We start from the raw sequence: 25,047 nt of genomic DNA, 5'->3' as shown, positions 1-25,047 counted from the left end.
TTGGCATTGCCTTATGTTTATTTCCTACTCACCTTCCATCTGGAGTTTCTTTTTAAATCATCATTCAAGTAGAAACAAATTGAAATGATTCAAAGGTTGTTCAGATGATTGAGAGAGCTACAGGACATGTAACAGACCCTTAATGTCACCACATTTGCACAGCAAAGCAAACATCCCAGCAGACGGAAGGAATAGGAGAGTGGAGTCCAGCCACCAGCACTTACCACTCATGCTGCTTTTCGAAATGTTCCGATTCTGATCGTGCTGAATCCAGTCACCTGTTAAAGAACAATAAGCACTGACTGGAAAAGCAGAATAAATGTGAATTACAGAAGTCAATCTGTGAAAGCGTGTGGAGCTCTCACATCTCGGCAACCTCTCTGAAGTGCAAGTATGGATCTGGGGCTTTAACTGGTATGTGCACAAATGCACTGGGCTGGAATTTTGAGATAAATAACCAGTACTCCTTCCAACAGGTCTGTGAGGTAAGTGCTTCCCAAACTAAGTCATCTGCCTGCCACCATTATGGTTTTCGCCACACCCATATGCCAGCTGAAAGGTTACTTATCCAGTACCTCTTTAAATCTATAACTGCTGCAAACAGAACACTGTTATCACTTGCCATATGGAGAAGGAAGCCACAAAAATAAACATTTTTCATTGCAAATGTATTTATATGTACTCCACCTAAAAGAGTCCCACATATTATCGCACTGTATTCTGGAGAATGCTGTGTTAGAGTTCTTCTGCACATGTCACCGGGACTCTGACCCAGCTCCCTGTCTGGAACTCAGCCCCTGCTCTATGATGTGCCCGTCTGATGCAGCCTTCCACAGGTCCCTACAGGGAAGACGCCTGCACAGCAACGACTAACCTCAACCATTAGCTTAGTCCAAAAATACAATGGAGACCAGAAATATCTTACAACAGAGAACATTATTGAAGAAGCTTAAAAAAATCAAACACACGAGGTATTATAAAGTGGTCTTTAAAACTAGCAAGAGATCCGTTCCCAGTCCAGAAAAACATCTGTCATTCAGGTTGCTGCATGTTAAAGACCTCTATTACTGTGGCATTTGCTGTGATTAAAAAGTAACACCTGAGCAGCTGAGGAGGCATGGAAGCTGAAAAAGCTGAAGGTGGAGGCACCATGAGTGCTGAGATAAGAATAATGTATTTGAAGAATAAATCAAGAAGTGACATCAGCATCATCGTGGTGTGAGCTGTTCCCTTTATCTCTCCCCTCTAAGTTACAGCTAAATGAAGATTCAACAACCAGCAGAATTCCCAGCACAGCACAACAGGGCATCTGAGAGATCAATGCAGCTGTGCATCAGGTGGTGGGTGGACTGGATCCCTGGGAGGCAGTGGAATTAGGTGAGTGCACTCCTCCCGCTCCCCAGCAGAGCAACCTATGTCATGGGTTGTCACACGGTGGCCAGTGTGACTGCAAGAGGAGGCGGGGCAGCCTGGCTGGCTCAAACACTTTTGGAGTTGTAGCCTGGTCAGTGGGAGTGCCCACCATGCCACAGCAGCCCTACCCGTGGAAACACTCCCCACCGAGTGATGCAGCTCCATTCCTGTGAAGGAGCCCCCACCAAGCACACCAGTTCAGCTGAGATGCCCACTGGCACAGAGCCAGCCCTCAAGCAAAAGAAAGTGCCCTTCTCTTCCTGCCTTCTGCACCAGCTCGCCCCGTCCCCTGCCAAGCACAGTGGTCCTGCACGAGAGCAACCTGCTGGCAGAGCACAGACGCTCCACCTGTGCGTGTGTGATCTGCTAAGTGGCTGCAGCCAGCGTGAAATGCAGAGCAGCCCTTCTGGCACAACGTCCAGCAGATGGGGCGGGATCAGAAACAGAGCTCCTACCTCAGCCCGGTAGTGGCAGGTAGAATCTGTGAACCTGATACAAACACAAATGCACCACCAAAGGATCAATTCATCAAACACCATGAAGAACTACAGTAACAGTGCAGAGCAGAAGGAAAATGCCCAGTCTCCAGAAACCAATCCTGAACTCACAGAAATTTACAATCTGAATGGCAGAGAACTCAAAATAGTTATCAAAAGAAACTCAGTGAGTTACAAGAAAACTCAGAAAGACAGTTCAATGAGCACAGGAATAAAATTAATGAGCAGAAGGAATACTTCATCAAGGAGAGTGAAACTCTAAAAAAACCCAAATTCTGGAGATAAAGAACAAAATCAATGAGATAAAAATAATGTAGAATGGATTTAAAAAATACAGCTGATATTACGGAGGATAGAATTAGTGATTAAGAGGACAGAAAGAAATGATTCAGGTGGAGGAAGAGAGAGAACCACGAGTTTTAAAAAATGAAGAAATTATTCAAGAAATATCCAACTCAATTAGGAAACGCAACATAAGAATTATAGGTATTCCAGAGGGGGAGGAGAGGGAGAAAGGAACAGAGAGCTTGTTCAAAGACATACCTGAGAAATTCCCAAACCTGGAGAAGAAACTGGACTACAAGGACATGAAGCCAACAGAACTCCATCAATGCTAAAAGACCTTCTCCAAGGCATATACTATTAAAACTGGCAAAAGTCAACGACAAAGAAAAAACATTAAGGGCAGCAAGGGAGAAGAAAATAATCTACAAAGGAGCTCCTATCAGGCTTTCAGCAGTTTTCAGCAGAAACCTTACAGGCTAGGAGAAAGTGGAATGATATATTCGAAATATTGAAAGACAAAAACTTTCAGCCAAGAATATTCTATCCAGTGAAATTATCCTTCAAATATGAAGGAGAAATAAAGGCTTTCCCAGACAAACAAAGCTGAGGGAGCTCATCACCACTAAGCCTGCCTTAAAGGACATGATGAAAGGAGCCCTCCTACCTGAAACAAAAAAGCAAAGGCTTACACAGCTTTGAGCAAGTGATCAATAGACACACAGAATCAGAAAATTGCAGCTCTAAGTCAGAATAGGTCAGTAAATACTTAATTATAACACAAAAACAAAAGAAAGGAAAGCATCAAAAATAACTAAAAACACTTCAATTTAGTCACAAACTCACAACACAGATAAGAACAATTTATGACAACAATAACTGAGAGGAGGAAGAGGCAAGGGATGGAACCTGCTTAGGCTAATGGAGATAAGAGGCTATCAGAAAATGGACTATCTCATCTAAGAGATCTTCTATGCAAAGCTCATGGTAATGACTAAACAAAAAATCAGAGCAAAGCCACAATTCATAAAAAAAGAGAAAACCACCACAGAAAACCACCAGACTGAAATGGCAATCAGAAAGACAAAGGAAGAGAAACAATGGAAATATGGAACAACTGGAAGACAAGAGATAAAATGGTACTACCAAGCCCTCATATATAAATAATCACTCTAAATGTAAATGGGTTGAATTCCAATTAAAAGACACAGAGTGGCTGGGTGGATTAAAAAACAAGACCCAACAATAACGCTGCCTCCAGGAAACACATCTCAGTTTGAAAGACAACCATAGGCTCAGAGTGAAGCAACAGAAGATGATACTCCAAGCAAAAGGCAAGCAAAAGAAAGCAGATGTTGCCATACTCATATCAGACAAAGTAGACTTCAAGATAAAACAGACAATGAGAGACAAAGAGGGGCATTATATAATGATAAAAGGGACATTCCACCAAGAAGACATAACACTTCAGAATATGTATGTACCTAACACTGGAGCACCAAAGTATAAAAAGCAACTGTTAACAGACATAAAGGGAAAAACTGACAGCAACACAATGATAGCAGGGGATCTCAACACAGCACTTACATGAACGGACAGATCATCCAGACAGAAAATCAACAAGGAAACAGTGGCCTTAAATGAAATACTAGATTAGATGGACTTAATAGATGTATATAGAACATTACATCCAAGAACAGCAGAACACACATTCTTCTCAAGTGCACATGGGACATTCTCAAAGATAGACCATATGTAGGGAAACAAGGCAAGCCTCAATAAATTTAAGAAGATTGAAACCATATCAAGCATCTTTTCCAACCACAATGTTATGAAACTAGATATCAACAACACGAAAAAGGCTGAGAAAGTGACAAATATGTGGAAACTAAACAATATGCTACTGAACAACCATTGGATGAATGAAGAAACCAAGGAGAAATCAAAAAATACCTGGGGACAAATGAAAATGAAAACACAAGACACCAGCTCTTATGGGATGGAGCAAATGTGGTCCTAGGAGGGAAATTTATAGCAATACAGGTGTACCTCAGTAAACAAGAAAAATCTCAAAGAAGTAATCTTAAACTACACCTGACAGAACTAGAAAAAGAACAAACAAAGCCCAAGGTCAGCAGAAGGAGAGAAATAATAAAAATTAGAGCAGAAATAAGTGAAATAGAGACTAAAAAATCAATAGAAACAATCAATGAAACTAAGAGCTACTTCTGTGAGGAGATTCAAAACTGACAAATCCTTAGCCAGACTCATTAAGGAAAAAAGAGAAAGGCTCACATAAAATTACAAATGAAAGAGGAGAAATTACAACAGATACCACAGAAATACAAAGGATTATGAGAGAATACTATGAAAAGCTATATGCCAACAAACTGGACAACCTAGAAGAAATGGATAAATTCTTAGACTCATACAATCTCCCAAAACTGAATCAATAAGAAATAGAGAATCTGAGTAGACCAATCACAAGTAAAGAGATTGAAACAATAATCAAAAACCTCCCAACAAACAAAAGTCCAGGACCAGATGGCTTGTACACAGAATTCTACCAAACATTCAAAGAAGATTTACCACTCATCCCTCTCAAACTACTCCAAAAAAACTGAAGAAGATGCAACACTTCCAAACTCATCCTATGAGGCCAACATTACCCTGATACCAGAATCAGACAAGGATAACACAAAGAAGGAAAATTATAGGCCAATATCGCTGATGAACATAGATGCAAAAATCCTCAAAAAAGTATTGGTAAATCGAATACACCAATATACTAAAAGGATCACATACCACACTCCAGGGGAATTTACTCCAGGGACACAGGGATGGTTCAATATCTGCAAATCAATCAATGTGATACACTACATTAATAAAATATGGAAAAAAATCACATCATCATCTCAAAAAATGCAGAGAAAGCATCTGAGAAGATCGAACAGCCATTTATGATTAAAAAATCCTCAATAAAATAGGTATAGAAGGAAAGTACATCAACATAATAACGGCCATATAGGACAAATCCACAGCCAACATCATGTTCAATGGTGAAAAACTGAAAGCCATCCCTCTGAGAACAGGAATAAGACAAGGGTGCCCACTCTCACCACTCCTAGTCAACATAGTACTGGATGTTTTGGCCAGAGCAATTAGCCAAGACAAAGAAATAAAAGGGATCCAAACTGGAAAGGAAGAAGTAAAACTCTCACTGTTTGTGGGCAACATGATTCTATATATAGAAAGTCCTAAAGAATCCACCACAAACTATTAGAAATAATCAACTACAGCAAAGTTGCAGGGTACAAAATTAACATACAAAAATCAGTTGCATTTCTATACAGGAATAACAAACTAGCAGAAAGAGAACTCAAGAATACAATTCCATTTACAATCACAACAAAAAGAATAAAATATCTAGGAATAAATTTAACCAAGGAGGTGAAAGATCTATGTACTTAAACACTATAAGACGTTATTGAAAGAAATCAAAGAAGACACAAAGAAATGGAAAGATATCCCATGGTGATGGACTGGAAGAATAAACATAGTTAAAATGTGCATACTACCTAAAGCAATCTACAGATTCAATGCAATCCCAATCAGAATCCCAATGACATTCTTCATGGAAACAGAACAGGACTCCTAAAATTAATATGGAACAACAAAAGACCCCAAATAGCCACAGCAATCCTGAGAAAAAAAAGAATAAAGCTGGAGGCATCACAATCCCTGACTTCAAAAGATCCTACAAAGCTACAGTAATCAAAACAGCATGGTACTGGCACAAAAACAGGCACACAGATCAATGGAACAGAATTGAAATCCACACATCTATGGACAACTAATCTTTGACAAGGGAGCCAAGGACATACAACGGAGAAAAGAGAGTTTCTTCAATGAATGGTGCTGGGAAAACTGGACAGCCACATGCAACAGAATGAAAGTAGGAAGGAGGGTATCAAGATGGTGGTGTAGGCAGACTCTGAACTCACCTCCTCCCATGAACACAACCAGGTAACAACTATTCTTGGAAAAACTACCCTGGAGAGAAAACTGAAAACGGGATAAAGAAAACCCCCACAACAACGGACAGTCCTGACTGAGGCAGAAATTCCTTCCGGAGAGAAAAATGCCACCTTCATGAGCTGTGGAGCTTCACAGCCAGCCAGGAGCCACCCTCCTTGGTATGCAGCCATCCCCGGAGAATTGGGTACCTGAGCAAGGGAGCATTACTACCATAAGCATCCTTCGGACTCAGCACAGCTGAGATGGGTCTCATAATATCTGGCTTTGCTGGCTGTTAAATGCATGGGGAATACCCCCAGAAAAGCTACTGGACATAAGTGGGAAAAAGCTAGCTCTTGAAGGGTCCCCACACAAATGCACCTGTTTTGGAAAGCAACCTAAAATCACCAGAAAGAAAAACACAAAGTCCTTTGGTGAAAAGAGACTCACCTGGTAGGCTCTGGGTGCATCCTGGTGAGACGTGAGACCTCTCCAGGGACTGAGACATTGGTGGCAGCCATTGTTGTGACGCAGTACAGGTGTGCTGGCTGACATCATTGGAGCTCTTCCCCTGGCCCGTTAGCCCAGGGTCTGCCCCACCAACTAGAGCACTGATTTAATCCAGCTCAGCCAGGGCAGGCGGGCCACCTTAGGGACTGGCCACAGCCAACAGCAAGCACTTGGGCAACTTTTTGGCATGCATAGACTGGGTGCCTTGATCCTCTACAGGCAGGCAAGTGGGTCCACTTCTGTGAGGCAAGGCACGTGTGAGGAGCAGGTGGAGAGTGTGGGGTGTTGGTGGAGTCTGTGTGGGCCTCTGCAGTGGGGCGACTGGGTCCACTACAGGGGCTTGGGAAGTGTGCATGGGCCAGGACTGTGTTGACGGTGGGTGTGGACCTGTGGGTCATGGGGCTTATCAGCTGCAGCAGACCTGTGCAACTCAAACAGCTACACAGGGAATCAGCCCTACCTTCCAAAGCCTGAAAAAAGTGGGTGCTCCAATGCCTGAGCCAGCCCCACTCAGCTGCAATCCTGAGAGCTGACAACAGCCTTGCAGGCCTGAGGCCTACAGCAACCGTAAGCCCCTGCGCCTTGCAACCAGCCACACTGGGGGCCTAATCACTTAACAGAAAAACTACAACAAGAACGTGCCATTAGACCTTGCAGCCAACTGTGCTGGGGCTTCCTATGCCTGAGAAAGTGACTGAAGGGTCCACAGCAGCTACACGCAGCTGACCATTACAACCAGCAGGTCAAGGGAACAGCCTAGCCCGCCGAGGCACCTGCAACAAGAGCAACCCTGCCACAACACAAGGACACATGTAGCCCACACAGGGGACACTCCTGGAACATTTGGAGCTGGTAACAAGAGGGAAGCACATTGCTGGGCCTCATAAGGCACCTCTTACATAAAGCCACCTCTCCAAGATCAGGAGACGTAGCTGATCCACCTAAAAGATAGCTATAAGCACAGAGAAAAAGGGAAAACAAGGAGACAAAGGAATACATTCCAAGCAAGGGAACAGGACAAAACCCCAGGAAAAGAACTAAATGAAACATAAATAAGCAATCTATCTGACAAAGAATTCAAACAAAAAGCCCTAAGGATGCTCAACTATCTTGGGAGAAGAATGGATGAACACAGTGAGAATGTCAACAAAGAATTGGAAAATATAAAAAAGAACCAATCAGAAATGAAGACTACAATAATGGAAACGAAAAATTCACTAGAAGGACTCAATAGCAGAGTAGATGATACAGAAGAATGGATCAGTGAGCTGGATGAAAGACTAGAGGAAACCACCCAAGCCTAACAGATAAAAGAAAAAAGAATTAAAAAGAATGAGGACAGTCTAAGGGGAACTTTGGGACAACATCAAGTGCACTAATATTCGTATTAGAGGTGTCCCAGAAGGAGAAGAGAGAGACAAGGGGGCAGAGAATCTATTTGAAGAAATAATAGCTGAAAACTTTCTTAACCTAAGGAAGGAAACAGACATCCAGGTACAGGAAGTACAGAGAGCTCCAAACAAGATAAACCCAAAGAGGCCCTCACCAGGACACATTATAATTAAAATGTCCAAAATTAAAGATAAAGAGAGAATCCTAAAAGCTGCAAGAGAAAGGCAACAAGTGACATACAAAGGAAAGCCCATAAAGCTATCAGGTGACTTCTCAGCCAAAACATTACAGGCTAGAAGGGAGTGACACGATATATTTAAAGAGCTGAAAGGAAAAAACCTACAGACTAGAATACTCTGTCCAGCAAGGTTATCATTCAGAATGTAAGGAGAGATAAAGAGCTTCCCAGACAAGCAAAAATTAAAGGAATTTATCACCAAGAAACTGGTTTTACAAGAAATGCTAAAGGGATTTATCTAAGTAGGAACAAGAAGACCACAAATAGGAACAAGGAAATTATCCCCCCCCCCCCCAAAAAAAGGTGATAAAATCACTGGTAAAGGCAAAAATACAGAAAAGGTAGCAGATCAACCACCTATGAAGATAATATGAAGGTCAAAAGACAAAAGTACTAAAATTACCTTTCTAAATGATAATAGAGTGACAGATACACACACACACACAAAATGAGAGGTTAGATCTGATATCAAAAACACAAAATGTGGAAGGAGTGGAGTGAAAGAGTACAGCATTTAGAAAGAGGTCAAACTAAAGAGACCATCAACTCAATACAGATTTTTATACACATGGATTATTACATATGAACCTCATGGTAATCACAAACCAGAAACCAATAATCAATACACAAATAATTGAGAGAAATGAATCCAAACATAATACTAAAGAAAGCCATCAAACCACAAGGGAAGAGCGCAAGAGAAAAAGAAAGGAACAGAGAAGAACTACTAAAACACCCAGAAAAGAAGTAACAAAATGACAGTAAGTACATATTATAAATAGCTGCTTTAAATGTCAAAGGACTAAATGCTCCATTCAAAAGACATAGGGAGGCCAAATGGATAAAAAAACCAAGACCCAAATATATGCTGCACAGAAGAGACACACTACAGACCTAAAGACACCTACAAACTGAACGTGAAGGGATGGAAAAAGATACTCCACGCAAATTGCAAAGAAAAGAAAGCTGGGGTAGCAATACTTATATCCAATGAAATAAACTTTAAAACAAAAACTGGAACAAGAGACAAAGAAGGGCATTATATAATGATAAAGGGAACAATCCAACAAGAGGATATAACAGTCGTAAATATCTATGCACCCAACATAGGAGCACCTAAATATAAACAGCAATTATTAACAGACATAAAAAGAGAAATAGACAGTAACACAAAATAGTAGGAGATTTAACACTCTGCTTACACGAATGGATAGATCATCCAAAAAGAAGATCAATAAGGAAACACTAGCCTAAAATAACACATTAGACCAGATGGACTTAGCAGATATATATAGAGAAGATTCCATCCAAAAACCACAGAATAGATATTCTTTCCAAATGCACATGGAACATTCTCCAGGATAGATCACATATTAGGCCACAAAATAAGTCTCAATAAATTTAAGAAGACTGAAGTAACACCAAGCATCTTTTCTGAACACAAAGGTATGAAACTAGACATGAACGACAGGAAGAAAATCAGAAGTCACAAAAATGTGGAGATTAAACAAAATGCTACTGAACAACAATTAGGTCGATGAAGAAATCAAAGGAGAAATCAAAAAATAGCTGGAGACAAATGAAAATGAAAATACGACATGCCAAAATCTATGGGATACAGCAAAAGCAGTTTTGAGAGTGAAGTTTAGAGTAATACAGGCCTGCCTCAAAAAACAAGAAAAAATCCCAAATAAACAATCTGACAGTGCACCTAAAGGAAATGGAAAAAAGAAGAACAAACAAAGCCCAAAATCAATAGAAGGAAGGAAATAACAAAAATCAGAGCAGACATAAATGATATAGAGACTAAAAAAATAGGAAAAAAAATCAATGAAACTAAGAGCTGGTTCTTTGAAAAGATAAACAAAATGGATAAGCCTTTAAGTAGACTTACAAGGAAAAAAGCAGAGAAGGCTCAAGTAAATAAAATCAGAAATGAAAAAGGAGAAATTACAAGAGACACCTCAGAAATACAAAAGATTATAAGAGAATACTACGAAAAGCTATATGCCAACAAGATGGACAATCTAGAAGAAATGGATAAATTCTTAGAATCATACAACTGTCCAAAACTGAATCAAGAAGAAATAGAGAATCTGAATAAACCAATCACCAGTAAGTAGATCGAAACAGTAGTCAAAAACCTCCCAAAAAATAAAAGTCTGGGACCAGACATCTTCCCTGGCGAATTCTACCAAACACTCAAAGAAGACTTAATAACTCTCCTTCTCAAACTCTTCCAAAAAGTTGAAGAGGAGGGGAGGCTTCCAACTCATTCTATGAAGCCGACATTACCCTGATACCAAAATCAGACAAGGACAATACCAAAAAAAAGAAAATTACAGGCCAATATCACTGATGAACATTGAGGCAAAAGTCCTCAACAAAATACTAGCAAATCAAATACAACAATACATTAAAAGGATCATACACCATGATCAAGTGGGATTTATTCCAGGGACGCAGGGATGGAACATCCACAAATCAATCAACATGATACACCACATTAACAAAATGAAGAATAAAAATCACATGATCATCTCAAGAGATGCAGAGAAAGCATTTGATGAGATACAGCATTCATTTATGATAAAAACTCTGAATAAAATGAGTATAGAAAGTAAGCACCTCAACATAATAAAGGCCATATGTGACAAACCCACAGTTAATATCATTCTCAATGGAGAAAAGCTGAAAGCCATCCCTCTAAGAACAGGAACCAGACAAGGATGCCCACTGTCACCACTCTTATTTAACATAGTATTGGAAGTCCTAGCCAGAGCAATCAGGCAAGAAAAAGAAATAAAAGGAATAAAATTGGAGAGGAAGAAGTAAAACTGTCACTATTTGCAGATGACATGATTTTATATGTAGAAAACCCTAAAGAATGCACTCAAAGGGGCTGGCCTGGTAGTGCAGTGGTTAAGTTCGCAGGTTCCGCTTTGGCAGCCCGGGGTTCGCCGGTTTGGATCCCGGGTGGGGACATGGCACTGCTTGTCAAGCCATGCTGGGGCAGGCATCCCACATATAAAGCAGAGGAAGATGGGCATGGATGTTAGCTCAGGGCCAGTCTTCCTCAGCAAAAAGAGGAGGATTGGTGGCAGATGTTAGCTCAGGGCTAATCTTCCTCAAAAAAAAAAAAGGAATCAATATACAACAATCAGTTGCATTTCTATACTCTACCAAAGAACTAACGGAACACGAACTCAAGAATACAATCCCATTTACAATCACAACAGAAGGAATAAAATATCTAGGAATAAATTTAACCAAGGAGGTGGAAGACCTATACAAGGAAGACTGTAAGACTCTACTGAAAGAAATCGATAACGACACAAAAAAATGGAGAGATAGTCCATGCACATGGATTGGACGAATAAACATAGTGAAAATGTCCAGGCTGCCTAAAGCAATCTACAGATTCAATGCAATCCCAATCAGAATCCCAACGACATTCTTCACAGAAACAGAACACAGAATCTTAAAATTCATATGGGGCAACAAAAGACCCCAAATAGCCAAAGCAATCCTGAGAAAAAAGAACAAAGCTAGTGCATCGCAATCCCTGACTTCGAAACACATTACAAAGCTACAGGAATCAAAACAGCATGGTACTGGTACAAAAACAGGCACACAGATCAACGAAACAGAATTGAAAGCTCAGAAATAAAACCACACATCTACAGACGGCTAATCTTCAACAAAGGAGCCAAGAACATACAATAGAGAAAGGAAAGCCTCTTTAATAAACGGTGCTGGGAAAACTGGACAGTCACATGCAAAAGAATGAAAGTAGACCATTATCGTTCCCCATGCACAAAAATAGACTCAAAATGGACCAAAGACTTGAAGGAGACCTGAAACCATAAAACTTTTAGAAGAAAATATAGGCAGTACACTCTTTGATATGAGACTTAAAAGGATCTTTTCAAATATCATGTCTACTCAGACAAGTGAAACAAAAGAAAAAATAAACAAATGGGACTTCATCAGACTAAAGAGCTTCTGCAAGGCAAAGAAAACCAAGATCAAAATGAAAAGACAACCCACCAACTGGGAGAAAATATTTGCAAATCATATATCCGAGAAGGGGTTAAACTCCATAATATATAAAGAACTCACACAACTGAACTACAAAAAAAACAAACAACCTGATCAAAAAGTGGGCAAAGGAGATGAACAGACATTTTTCCAAAGAAGATATACAGATGGCCAATAGGCACATGAAAAGATGTTCAACATCACTAATCATCAGGGAAATGCAAATCAAAACTACACTTAGATGTCACCTTATGCCCATTAGAATGGCTATAATCACCAAGACAAAAAATAACAAATATTGGAGAGGGTGTGGAGAAAAGGGAACCCTCATCCACTGCTGGTGGGAATGCAAACTGGTGCAGCCACTGTGCAAAACAGTATGGAGATTGCTCAAAAAATTAAAAATAGAAATACCATATGACCCAGCCATCCACTACTGGGTATTTATCCAAAGAACTTGAAAGCAACAATTCAAAGAGATTTGTGCACCCCTCTGTTCCCTGCAGCATTATTCACAATAGCCAAGACGTGGAAGCAAACCAAGTGCCCACTGACTGATGACTGGATAAGGAAGATGTGGTATATACACACAATAGAATATGACTCAGCCATAAAAAAAGACAAAAGTGTCCCATTTTCAACAACATGGATGGACCTTGAGGGTATGATGTTAAGTGAAATAAGCCAGACAAAGAGAACTACATCATTTCACTCGTACGTGGGAGATGAACAAACACATGGATAAGGAGAGCAGCTTAGTGGTTACCAGAGGGGAAGGGGGTGGGGGAGGGTGCAAGAGGTACAGGGCACATATGGATGGTGACGGATAAAAACCAGACTATGGGGGTGAATACGATGCAGCCATGTAGAAACTGATCCATAATAACGTACACCTGAAATTACACAATGTTGTAAACCAAAATGACCCCTATAAAAGAAATAAATAAATAAAAGTAACATCTTTTAGGTTCATTTATTAGAATAATGAATATCAAGGGAAACAATACAATCCCCAAGAGACAGTCCCAACCAGAACTCCTCATGGGTTAGGTCATTTAACTTGGCTAAAAGGGCCTGTTTCAAACTGGCTGACTTAAGGATAAAACATTAAGAATAAGCATCAATCACATCTACAGAAAAGGCTCACACTGAAACTAGGACTGAGAATTCCAACATGCCACGTTAGGTTTCATTTCTAGAGTATAGAGACCTGATTGGAAACACAGTATCTAACGAACTTCATCTGTATTTTGGAAAGATAGAAATAACATAGGACTGGGACACAGCACTCATCCTGTGTCATGATGAGCAGTTGTCAAGTCACATGTCCACAAGTAACCCAACAGATACAGAAGAAACAAGCTGGAAAAGGATTCAAAGGCTGTTCAGCTGATAAAGAGATTTACAGAATACTTAAGAGACCCTTGATGTTATTACATTTGTGCAGCAAAATAAACACTCTGGAGGATGAAAGGACCAGAAGACTACAGAAACCCCTTTAACGCCCAGCTATGGGCACTCACCACTTGTGCTGCTTTTCAGAATGATACTGTAGTCTACGTGGGATTGGGTGTGACACCAGGAAAGAGTGAAGGTATTATAATACAAAATGCGAATGATGCAAAATCCTATCTACTACAGACATGTGGCATCAGCAGGAGGGCCCATAGTGCCATTTGCGGATGAGGATACCACAGCCACAGTGCGTTGAAAGACTTGCTCACACTCCCACATGGAGCTAATTCGAGGGCCAGAACTAGAACCCATATGATCTCATTCCCAACCCCCTGCTTCTGCTTCCTTCTGGCTCCAAAACGCATTCACTATACACACGTCTGTTGCTCTGGTAACTTCCTTCAAACAGAAGTGGAGGTCAAGCTCAGATCTGCCTGAGGAGGAGGCCAGGGGCAGCTGCTGGTGTCACTGAGTCACCTGTCCCAGAGGCAGTCCACAGGGGCTGCAGCCCTCTCCCACTTCTCCCAGAGCAGGAGAGGAGGTTAGAGGTGGCTGCCAGAGGGCTTCCCAGCACCACGACCCACACAGGGAGAAAGGGGCCCCACCGCAGAGCTGCGGTCACACGGACAGTAGCTATCAGCTGACGACCAAAGAGGCAGGAGCAGGCCACAGAGACTGCAATCAGCCAAAATGCAGGTCGACATCCGGGGGACGGGAGAGACCTGGCTGCAGTGCCCCTCACTCACAGTAAAATATCTGAGATCCAAACCTCAGAGCGGTGGGAGAACACAGCCCTCTCCTGGCTAAGCCCACCCCCTACGCGCAGCCTCCAGCTCCAGACGCAAACGGTGGGCGCCGAGAACCAGAGCCAGCACCTCGCCTTCGCTCAGACTTCTAAAGGCTGTGGTGACAGGACAGACAAGGACTCTATGTGCTTTCCCACCCCCGCACCCCACAACCAGAGTTCCCTTCAGGATTCAAAACACTTACATTCTCTCAGTTTTGCTTTCCATACAATTTCCTCAGAATCCATTTCAACCAAAAGTAATTTAAACTCCACTGGTTGCTCCAAATACACCTCAATATAACTTTTCAATTTCAAAAGTGAACCATCAACAAATTCAATTTCCTTTAAAAAAAAAAAAAGTGCATTAATTGACAATATAAAATGTCAAATAAGGAATAACAGCAGGGTTAGTGCCCGCTTGGACGCTCCCAGGACCCTGGCCGTGGGAGCCCCATCTGAAGCCACCACCCTGTCCCAGCCCCTCCTCACTCCAACCTGCCTTTCAGCATCACTTAGGCTCCGAGGACCCGGGCCCGTTCTCCCAAAGCCTAACTTTTCAGCCCTTCCTGATTTCAGTGCTTCATGTTCCCAAACTGGAGCGTGTCCCCCCGCCCAAGCGCTCTGTCCTAAGTGCTTTTAAACTTCCTCATCTTCTCTTGCTTAGATCATCCCACAATCTGGAATTGATTCAAAAGCATCTGCAGAACCACACTGAGTTGTTTTATCCACATTCTCTCACTGAATAGCACCCTCCCCTAACAAGTCCTGTTATTGCTATTTTATGGATAAAGAATCTCCGAGAAGCTAATTAACTTGCCCAAGTCTGCATCTTAGGAGGTGGCAGAACTGAATTTGAATCCACCCCTTCTGACTCCAAAGTGTGAGCCCTTAACCACAACAGACCATCTCCTGCCTTTGACCTCCTCCACTCGTCTCCAGTCTGGCTAGTAAACCCGGAGGGAGAAATACATTTTAAAAAAATCAGTGCGCATCGCTATCATACACCAATGGTCTGGGGGCCGGCCCCATGGCCGAGTGGTTAAGTTCGTGTGCTCCGCTTCGGCAGCCCAGGGTGTCGCCAGTTCAGATTGTGGGTGCGGACACAGCACCGCTCGTCAGGCCATGCTGAGGCGGCGTCCCACATGCCACCACTAGAAGGACCCACGACTAAAATACGCAACTATGTACTGCGGGGATTCAGGGAGAAAGAGCAGGGAAAAAAAAAAGATTGGCAACAGTTGTTGGCTCAGGTGCCAATATTAAAAAAAAAAAAAGAAAAGCATATTAAAAGTAAATAAATAAATAAACCAATGGTCTGAACCCGCCCCTCTCCCTTTCCATTCCAAATCACTAGCAGCATCCTCACATCCTTCACCGGGTCACGAGGGCCCATAAAGCTGAGACAATGCCTCCCGCAGGCCCACTCCTTCCAAAGCCCCCGTGTTCCCCCTTCCCCAGAACTATCCTGGCGCCTCGAGCCCAGCCGCACATTCCCATTGCCTCACTCAGCACGTGCGGTTCTCTCTTCCAGAAGAGCTCGTCTCTTCCGCTGAATCCCTCTCCCTTCAAACCCAGAACAAATGCCACCATGTGGGACGCCCTCCTGGAAACCCAATGCACTCTGCACCCACTCTACGGTAACTCCACATTACGTGAAAATTGTTTCTGTACATGACCATCTACGCTAGCATCTTTAGAGGGAAAAGATCCTGACAGTCGTTTTTCAAATCTTAGCTCTTATCCCAGGCTGACCTGGTAGCCTTTTGATAGACACTTTTGATAAATGTCAGTTAAACAAAAATCATTAATGGCATAAAACTAAGAACACTTTAGATGTATACAGAGTTTTACAACTTTTAGAGTGCCTCCAAACCACTATCTTGCATGATCCTTAGAGCAATCCTGGGAGACTATCCTCATTTTATAGGCCAGAAATTTGGCCAAGAGAGAGCACACGACTAGGGACAGAACTAGACTGCTTGGAGCGCTCCAGCCATCACTCTCGCCTGTAAGGAAGAACTCTCAGGACCACGCAGTCTCTTCCTGCCTAGAGTCGCCCACTCAACAGGTATTCTTCTCTCTGCCAGTGGTTCTTCATCTTGGCAGCACACGACAGGGGGCTTTGACAAGCCCAACGCAGAGGCCATTCCTAGACCAACTAAGTCAGTGTCTCTGGAGGTGGCACCAGACTTTTGTAAAGCCCCCAGGGAATTCCGCTATGCAGCAAAGGCCAAGAATCACTGTTCTAAGCAAACGCTTCCATTTTAATCCCACCTCCCAAACAAGGCTACAGTTTGCTTCTCATGATTATCTTGATGTGCCATCTGCCAGCGCTCAATCAGGTGGCAATGGCTGAGAAGCAACCTCTCAGACCCCTCAGGAGCCAAGGGCAGATGGGGCCAGGCCAGGCTCTCGCAAGGCCAGGGTGTGTGACGTGGGCAGAGGACCCGCCTGCTTCACACATTAGTTTCTTAAGCTGCATTGCTGTAAGGCTCAAAGAGATCCTCTGAAACCAGAAAGGGAGGTTACGGCAGACTGTCTGATCAAGCCGACTGCTTCTCCAGGGCCCTGGGCCCCAAACAATACGATCAAATCATCCCAGGCAGCACTCTCTTGTTTCACATTTTAACATAACAAAATCAAAGCGTGTTTTCAACTTTTCATAAACTAGAAGACAGACAGACAAAAAGAGGTGTACAAAAGGAATTTCCACAGAGACGTCTCGGCTAGATAAGCTATGGCACACATTCAGGGCACAGCGTCATTTACGAGAAACCAAAATCACTTACAAATGTCACAGTGTGTACAGTGAAGAGCTTAAATTCAGTGACAATTTGTTCCCATAACTATTTTTCAAATGCCTGCCAGTAAAAAAAAGCCCAATATTGCTGATTAGCAGCTCCTTTCCCTTAACCTTCGATGCTCTGTGACTTAAAATGAAACTTAAGGTTTTTACTCCTGTGAAGCTAACGCTGTTAAGCATTTAATAAAAAATTCAAGAAAATTTAAAAGGTTTTTAAAGGGAAAGAGAATAGACAGTCAATTTTTGCAATGGTTGCAGATTAATCCTGAAATTCAACAGCATCTTTGGAATAAACTACACATTTAACAAAACAATTGCTTTCTTATAAACAGAGAAATAAAAAATGAGAACAAAATGCATTATTTTAAAACCTTCAAAATATCATATCTAAGAACTATACATCCCTGCTGCTCCTCCAAGTGCTTTGTAAAATATATACCTCTGGGGTAATTTCAGCTTCTGGTTCACTGATCAGTCTGTATTTCTTTCCATTCTGCAGTAACTTCTGGCAAACAGGAGGCTTGTCGATTTTCATGAATTTCTTAGAGGAGTGCTTTATAGACTTGGAAATATCCTAAATGTGGAAATAGGTTTTGGTTTTGAAATTCATCAGCAACAACTGTAAGAACTGTAAGGGGGAGGGAGGAGGGCGGGCGACGGGTGACGAGGCACATGTGTGTGGTGATGGATTGCAGTTAGTCTTTGCCCGGTGAACATGATGTAATCTACACAGAAATCGAAATATGTAATGACATCACCTGAAATTTACATAATGTTATAAATCACTGTTACCACCATAAAAAAAGAATTAAAAAAAAAAAGAAAGAACTGTAATTGGCCAAGCAGTGCACGTGCCGGCCAGCACCGCCTTCATGTCCTCCTCCGAGGGCGGCAATGCAAGAAGGCTCCCAGTGCTCGGAAAAGAAAGGCCACAGGGCTGAGGCGCCTCTGACCCTCACTCCAGCCTCCTAGGTCTCCAAACACCTTTCTGCAAAAGCACTACAGCCAAAAGCAACACATACCCTGCGTGGCACCAGCCATTTGCTTCTGCAGGATTTGAGAAAATTAAATTAGCACTAGCATTATCCATTTGTATGAACGACATGCCCACCATGTGAAAGGAAAGCAACTATTTTACTGTACGCAGTTCCAGTTCACTCAGAATTTGTTTCCATCCTCCGACGGGGCCCTCAATGGGACAGTGATTTTCTAAGTATTGTTCGAGTGCCCCAGGAGGTTAATGTAACCTGTGGCCCACGCTCACTTGTAAAGCAGCTGTACAGCTGAACGTGCAATTTAGGTTTCTTGAAGGTAAAGTGCAAGGAAATCTTTTCCTAAACAGGAAAAAAGTCATGTCCGGGCTCCTAGCCTCCTGGTTCCCAGATCACAATTTGAGTAGCAAGGCTGTGGAAAACACACGGCTTAGGCTGTCCATCAGGCAACTCCCTCCAAGGCCAGGCCTGCTTGCCCGCCATCCCCACCTCCAGAGGGCTATTTCCCCATCTGTTACCTTCTCGACGCTGCTTATGTGTGTAAACAACCACACTCCACGGATCTGAGAACTCAGCACACACCTAGGAAGTGACCTTATAACCTCTGTAGGTAAGTGACAAATTAGACCCACAGTAGGGGAACACTTAAATCATAGGGACAGGATCCACCTAAACATGGCGTAATGTTTGAACACAAAGTATTCAACATTTATGATTTATTTTCATTGACTTTACCTTGATGAAGGACTCATTATTGGTTGCTATGTACACTCGAAAAGACAAAGATGGATTATGGTCAATGGCTTTGTACAGAATCACGGCCCCGTGGTGGTATACTGTTTCTTCGCTTTGCATAACAGGTCCCACAGGAGAAAGAGAGCTCACATGCCATTTGACATGGGTTGCAGAATGATCCACAGTAGATTCTAACAATGCCCCAGAGCTTTTCACATGTAAGACTTTGAACGTCATATTGGCATCATGGTCTGTTAAAATATGAAGGTAAATTAGCGTTCTAGGCATTGTAATGGACTGCACACATACACACACGCACGTGCTAATTAAACTTTTAGTAAACAAGTACTTACGACCCAAGCAGAGGGAATGTGGAAACTGAATGGAGGTAAGACAGGCTGGGTCACATTTAACATCAAACAAAGGTCCACTGACAGCCCAGGGCTTAACAACCAGGTCTGCGTATTTGCTCCAGGACAAAACGCAATACTTGATGTCAACTTTTCTGTTAACCTCGAATATCAAACCAGTTTCCGTGCACTGGTAAATCCCCTCTGTGTCCACCTTCAGTCTGCGTTGGACAGACAAGAACACCTGTTTAGTCCTAACGCTGGGTTAGCAGAGGACTTACACTGACGCACGTTTTCAATTTCATTCAAAAGCACTAAGGGAACTTCTGCAGCATTTTGAGGAAGCATCATTATAAAAGAAAACAATCCAAGTAATTATATAAAATGTGTGAAATTAGTTATGCTGTTTGTGTTTCCCCTACTTGGGGTTACTTTTATGTAGAAAATTAAATGAGTGATGATGTTAAGCCTTCTGCATTCACAATTACTTACAGAAACTGTCCCCGGGAAAGGAGCCTGGGGGTCACCTGTTCATGATGTTTCTGGAGAAAAGGTATATATATATAATATATAAATAAGGAACATATAAGTAAATGTTTTCTTAAATAAAGCAAATTAGAGAACCATATTTTATAATTAAAAGAAACTTACACTTTCAGCATTACAGTGTTCACAGTAAGGCTGGACTTTATTAAACTCTAAATGATGGAGAAAAAGTTTTACTTTTATGAATGTGATTGGCATTTTCAAATAAAATTTTTTTAATAAACATATATGACATGACCAGATTACAAAATTCAAAGGGATACGCCCCTCAGCAATACTATTTAAAAGAATATTTTGGGGGCCGGCCCCATGGCCTGCTGCGCAGGTTCAGCGTGCTCTGCTTTGGCGGCCCAGGTTCAGTTCCCGGTGAGGACCTACGCCAGGCATCAGCAGCTATGCTGTGGCAGCATCCCATATACAAAATAGAGGAAGACGGGCACAGGGGTTAGCTCAGGGACAATCTTCCTCACCAAAAAAAAAACTTTTTTGGAAAAGGTAAGTTTATACCTGAATTAAAATGATCTGTGCGTGATTCTTTATCCTCCCATTCTTCACCTGTAAAAGACACTGTCAACACATTATTGGCACAAGCCAATGGCGGGATAAATCACATACCACTTAACCTCCCACCTTCAGCTTCACAACCAACAAGAACTTTATTCATGTATCTAAACATCCCCATGGGTCACTTCAATGACACATGACGCGTTATCATGTCTGCAACTGTCACTATAGGTCTAATGCAGGAAAACAAATTTGAACGAGACTCCTAAGCTTCAATGCACCCCATTTTGGCACAAAAGTCTTTATCTGATCATTTTATCCGGCACCAACAGCTCTCTCACCATCCTTCAGACTGGACCCTCCGTCCTCCTCTCACACCGCATGCATGGGGGAGAGAACAAGAGGGCACGCCCACGGCCTCCCCTTACCCTGAGCGGAAGCTTCCTCGGCGGAAGACTCTCCTAGTTCCCCATCTGTGGAGACAAGAAGGGCTGAAGGTACAGGTGGTCTAGAATAATCGCTTCATTAATTACTCATCACCTGGGCCACGGTCTCAACTGGAGAGCTGCAGCCCCCACTCAAGCCTTGTTCACGGGGAGCGGGGGTCGGGAATTAAGCTGGAGTCATCATTCCCAAGATAATGCTTGTCTGGCATCAGCCCCCCGAGCTATTACAGAGAGAGACTAGCTCGGAAGAAAGGAATTAACATCCGATTCTAGCCTATCTAAACTGGAACTAGTGTAGGAGTCTCTGACTTAGCATGCAGACTCCTTCCATACGGCTCCAGGCCCTGTGTGATCCGGCTCCCAGCCACTTCACGTCCTTCCAGCCTCCCCGCACTTCCCGCCCTCCTGGCACTCCCTGGCATCTCTCACAGCAAAGCACACTCCCGACTCAGGGCCTTCGCCCTTACTGTCCACTCCCACAAATGCTCGTGTCACATGGATCCTCACAGCCTTGCCGCCTCTGCTCAAATGTCGCCTTACCTGAGAGGATTTCCTGCAGCTGCTCCCCCGCCCCCGAAACAGGACCTGCCAGGCAGACTCACTCTTCCCCCTTCACTTTCCTTCGAGGCCCCCGACCTGGCACACCGTGCAGTTTAGCGTTTCTGCTTCCTGTCTCTCTCCCCACCAGAACGTACGCTCCATGAAGACCACGGTCCTAGGGCCTGGTGAGTGCTCAGTGACCACTTTCTGAATGACTAGAATTCCATAATACAAAAAGGGTTAGGAAAGGGGACAGCGCTGAATTTTCCTATTATCTATACTAGCACAGGTTGCGTGAGCGTGGGCTCTCCAGTTACGTCACTAGGTCTCTCCATGCCTCAATTCCCTCATCTGTTAAATGGGGATTAGAATAATACCACCTCCACAAAGCCAGGAAAATTAAATTACCAGTAGGGATTGTCTTGACACTCAGCAAGTGCTCAGTGAGTATAGCGAACTGTTGTTAACTACTATTTTGCTATGGTGATGGGTGGGATTTATTAAAAAATTCAAGAACTCTGAAGGAGATAACAACTCTGTCACTTCGGGTGAGACCCTGTGTGTCGACGGCTTGGTTTTATATTTTAAGGGTCTGAACAAGCTTCGGGAGGTCACCCTGAGGCTCACACAGGACTCCTCACTACCTGTGCCAGGTCCTACGCCATCACCAGCGCCCAGGACAGGCAGGCCCCCGGGGCAGTGCACCTGCCCTGGCCACATAGCTGCCTGATCGCTCGGGCTGCAGGGCTGTATCAGGGACCAGGGCTGGCAGAGACGACCAGCTCTGAAAACAGCATTCAGAAGAAATGGCAAATAGAGACTAAAAGTCTCCAGGATGCTGGACTCAGAACACTACAGATCCGAAGGGTCTGAAGACTGCCCCGACTCCTGCCACACACAATCCTCCCATATTGCTTCCTCAGCCGCGCATCCTTTAAAGCATCACGAATTCCAAATTACACAGCGGCTGTACATCTGCACGGTTTTGCCTCCACACCCCACGTCCTTTTGTCTTGCTACTTGCCTTGGGAGCAGAGGAAGCAAAGGGGTTAGAGTCCCAACCAGCCAGCAGACGCAGGGCCTCTGACCAGGGCTTCCCGGCCAAAGCAGAGAACTGAGGCCCTTCTCCCCAACCTAGAACCACAGCTTCTCTCCCACCACAAACAATGCAAACGATCTCAGGGAGCACTCTGCCACCACCCTACACAGAAGCAAGCATCTGAGGGTGCCTACCTGCTCCTTCCCTCTGGCCTGGGAACGGAGGTGAGTGGGAAGGTGCCTCTCCCATCTCTCCCCCAGTGTGGAGGATGGCAGGCCTTTTCATAACGAGAATGGCCCTGGGGGAAGGCAGGGCCCTTGGATAAACCTGGGGCTCCAAGAACAAGCATTTCAGCCCACCTATGGAAGACGCGGAGCACTTCCCCTGGCAAAGAACACCCAGGTGTCTAAGCCAGCCAAGAGCCGGGGCCAGCTCCTCCCTGCCCCATCTGCCCAGTCTGACCTCAGTGACCCCAGCCTCCAGCCCAATTGGGGGCCTATGTTGAACCCCACTAACTTCCACCTGGGTTGCCTGCCCTGGTGAGGCCCTGGCCCAGGCCTGGCTTCTGGACTCTGAGGGTCCTGCCTTTGGACTCTGGGTCCCTGTGGTCATTTACCCAGTTATTAGCCTGGGACAAAAAAGACCTGATCCCAATACACACTTTTCTAATTTCGTTACTATCCTAATCCAATCTACGGAGGCTGGACTTTCGACCACATCTTGGAGGATGAAATAATCCATAACATATGAAGAAGACCGGGAGTAGGAGAGTGGGTACATTGTTTCCTTGTGGGTATCAGCATGTGTCATCTACTCCATGAGGGTGACATAGAGATAATTACAGTTCTTATCAACACATAACATGATGGCCAGGAGATTACAATGACCTTACGATGACCTCCAGCGTCCCCACTGGGGAACTGCAGAGAGAATCAGAGGAAAGCAGGACTTGAGTGAACACACTCTACTTATTTTAAAACAAAGGAGCCCAGACAGCCTTGCTGCAGTATTTGTGTTCATGGGCAGATCATATTTTAAGAACTGGGGAAAAAATCCTACAGTAACATAAAATCAGTTAAAATATAAGCTTAGTTACAAAACTTTATATGAAAACCATATTTTAAATTTAAAATCTATGCTCTTAAAGTGGTTTCATACTCAAGCTGTTCACAAGTAGCCAGAACAGCAAAACTCTAAACCACACATGACATTGTCCGACACTTCCAGCAGCAACAGCTGCCTCCGCAGCAACGTGCGGGCAGAGCCCGGGCAGGAAGCCGCCACGCCCGCGGCCACCCCCCCGGCCGGCCAGCCGGCTCTCAACCTTTTCTCTCAGGGGCACAGAGCAGAGCGCACACGCAGCACCTGGATGAACGAGATAAGAACATATCCTGGAACGCCAAGTGCAGTGAACTCAAATCTTCAAAGTGCTTACGAGTTTCCTGATGTTCGACTCAATTTTGCACAGAAAAAGATAATGAACAAGAAACTTGCAACTTAAAAATCCCAGAGGCTATCTTTCCTTCCCCTTCCCCCTTTCAACAAAGAATAAAATTCACAGGAAGGATACACTCACTTGTTTTTTCTGGTTTTGGTTCCTCATTATCTGCGGGGGAAAAAAAAAAGTCTAAATCAGACTCATGTGACAACGGGGCGGGTGGGCGCGGAGCTTCCTGCCTATCCTCCGCAGGCGTCCTGTTCTGCCACTTTGCAGGCCAACTAGAAATTGTTTACCACAAAAATACTTTATCAGGACCGTATAAAACCACCTAGTAACTAAAACGTCCTCAAGCAATGTAAGTGATGTGTGCATTACTTTAAAATAGAAACAGAAGGTTATACGTTTAACTAGATTTCTACAATTAGAGACACATACATATATTACATACCAGATTCACTTTCAGAACTGCTCTGAGAACTGCTGTCCTCTCCTGAAAAAAAGCATATGCCAGCAGTACACGGTGACTAAAAACCGGGAGTTTTTATTTAATTATACATATAAAATAGATCCAAACCCAACTAATTTCTTCTTTTAATCAATTCTCATGAAGCCCAAAACTAGTCCGGTTCACATAAAAGGGGGCTCATTCTTCTCTGGAAATGGATAAAATATACTTTAATGGTTTAAACATGAGCTCCAGTGGCACTCTGGCCACAATGATCACTTTGTGTGGGCGTCGCCCGGGCCCCCGCCTGGCTGGCCCACCGCCCGGGCCCTGCGCCCACACATCTGGGCAGCTCCGGCCCTGCGCCCGCACATCTGGGCGCCCGGCGCAGGGTCCCCGAGGGCACCGCCATTTCACCGAAGCGCAGGACAAGCTCAGCCACAGCGCTCAGCTAGTTCTGAAGAAAGTGGTCCCCAAAACCCTCCCTCCACCTCTTCACCCCCAACTCAGCACCTTGGCCCACTGCAGTCAGGCCTCCGTTCCCACAACTACTTCAAAATCGTTTCCCTCATGT

The 25,047-nt window shown here is 43.5% G+C and overlaps 1 protein-coding gene across 4 annotated transcripts in view; it reads right to left on the bottom strand.

Moving 5' to 3' along the window:
- Positions 1 to 25,047, bottom strand: part of LOC102148661 (NACHT, LRR and PYD domains-containing protein 1b allele 3) — a 49,416-nt gene that overhangs the window by 5,799 nt on the left and 18,570 nt on the right. The window contains exons 4-15 of one of the 4 annotated variants that reach the window (XM_023623219.2): positions 24,477 to 24,518; positions 24,164 to 24,193; positions 23,746 to 23,952; positions 20,991 to 21,035; positions 20,566 to 20,613; positions 20,164 to 20,210; positions 20,005 to 20,054; positions 19,516 to 19,733; positions 19,163 to 19,413; positions 17,875 to 18,009; positions 14,836 to 14,974; positions 225 to 278 (exon numbers count right to left, since the gene is read on the bottom strand). In XM_023623219.2, the coding sequence (XP_023478987.1) occupies positions 225 to 278; positions 14,836 to 14,974; positions 17,875 to 18,009; positions 19,163 to 19,413; positions 19,516 to 19,733; positions 20,005 to 20,054; positions 20,164 to 20,210; positions 20,566 to 20,613; positions 20,991 to 21,035; positions 23,746 to 23,952; positions 24,164 to 24,193; positions 24,477 to 24,518 (1,266 nt within the window). Of the gene's footprint in view, positions 1 to 224; positions 279 to 14,835; positions 14,975 to 17,874; positions 18,010 to 19,162; positions 19,414 to 19,515; positions 19,734 to 20,004; positions 20,055 to 20,163; positions 20,211 to 20,565; positions 20,626 to 20,990; positions 21,036 to 23,745; positions 23,953 to 24,163; positions 24,194 to 24,476; positions 24,519 to 25,047 lie in introns of all 4 variants that reach the window. The other 3 variants (XM_023623222.2, XM_070243037.1, XM_070243038.1) reach the window with 3 other exon arrangements.

Source organism: Equus caballus, chromosome 19 (genome assembly GCF_041296265.1).
Source record: "Equus caballus isolate H_3958 breed thoroughbred chromosome 19, TB-T2T, whole genome shotgun sequence".
NCBI lineage: Eukaryota > Metazoa > Chordata > Mammalia > Perissodactyla > Equidae > Equus > Equus caballus.
Note: the sequence above shows the minus strand (reverse complement) of the source record. Positions and strands in the feature narration are given on the sequence as shown.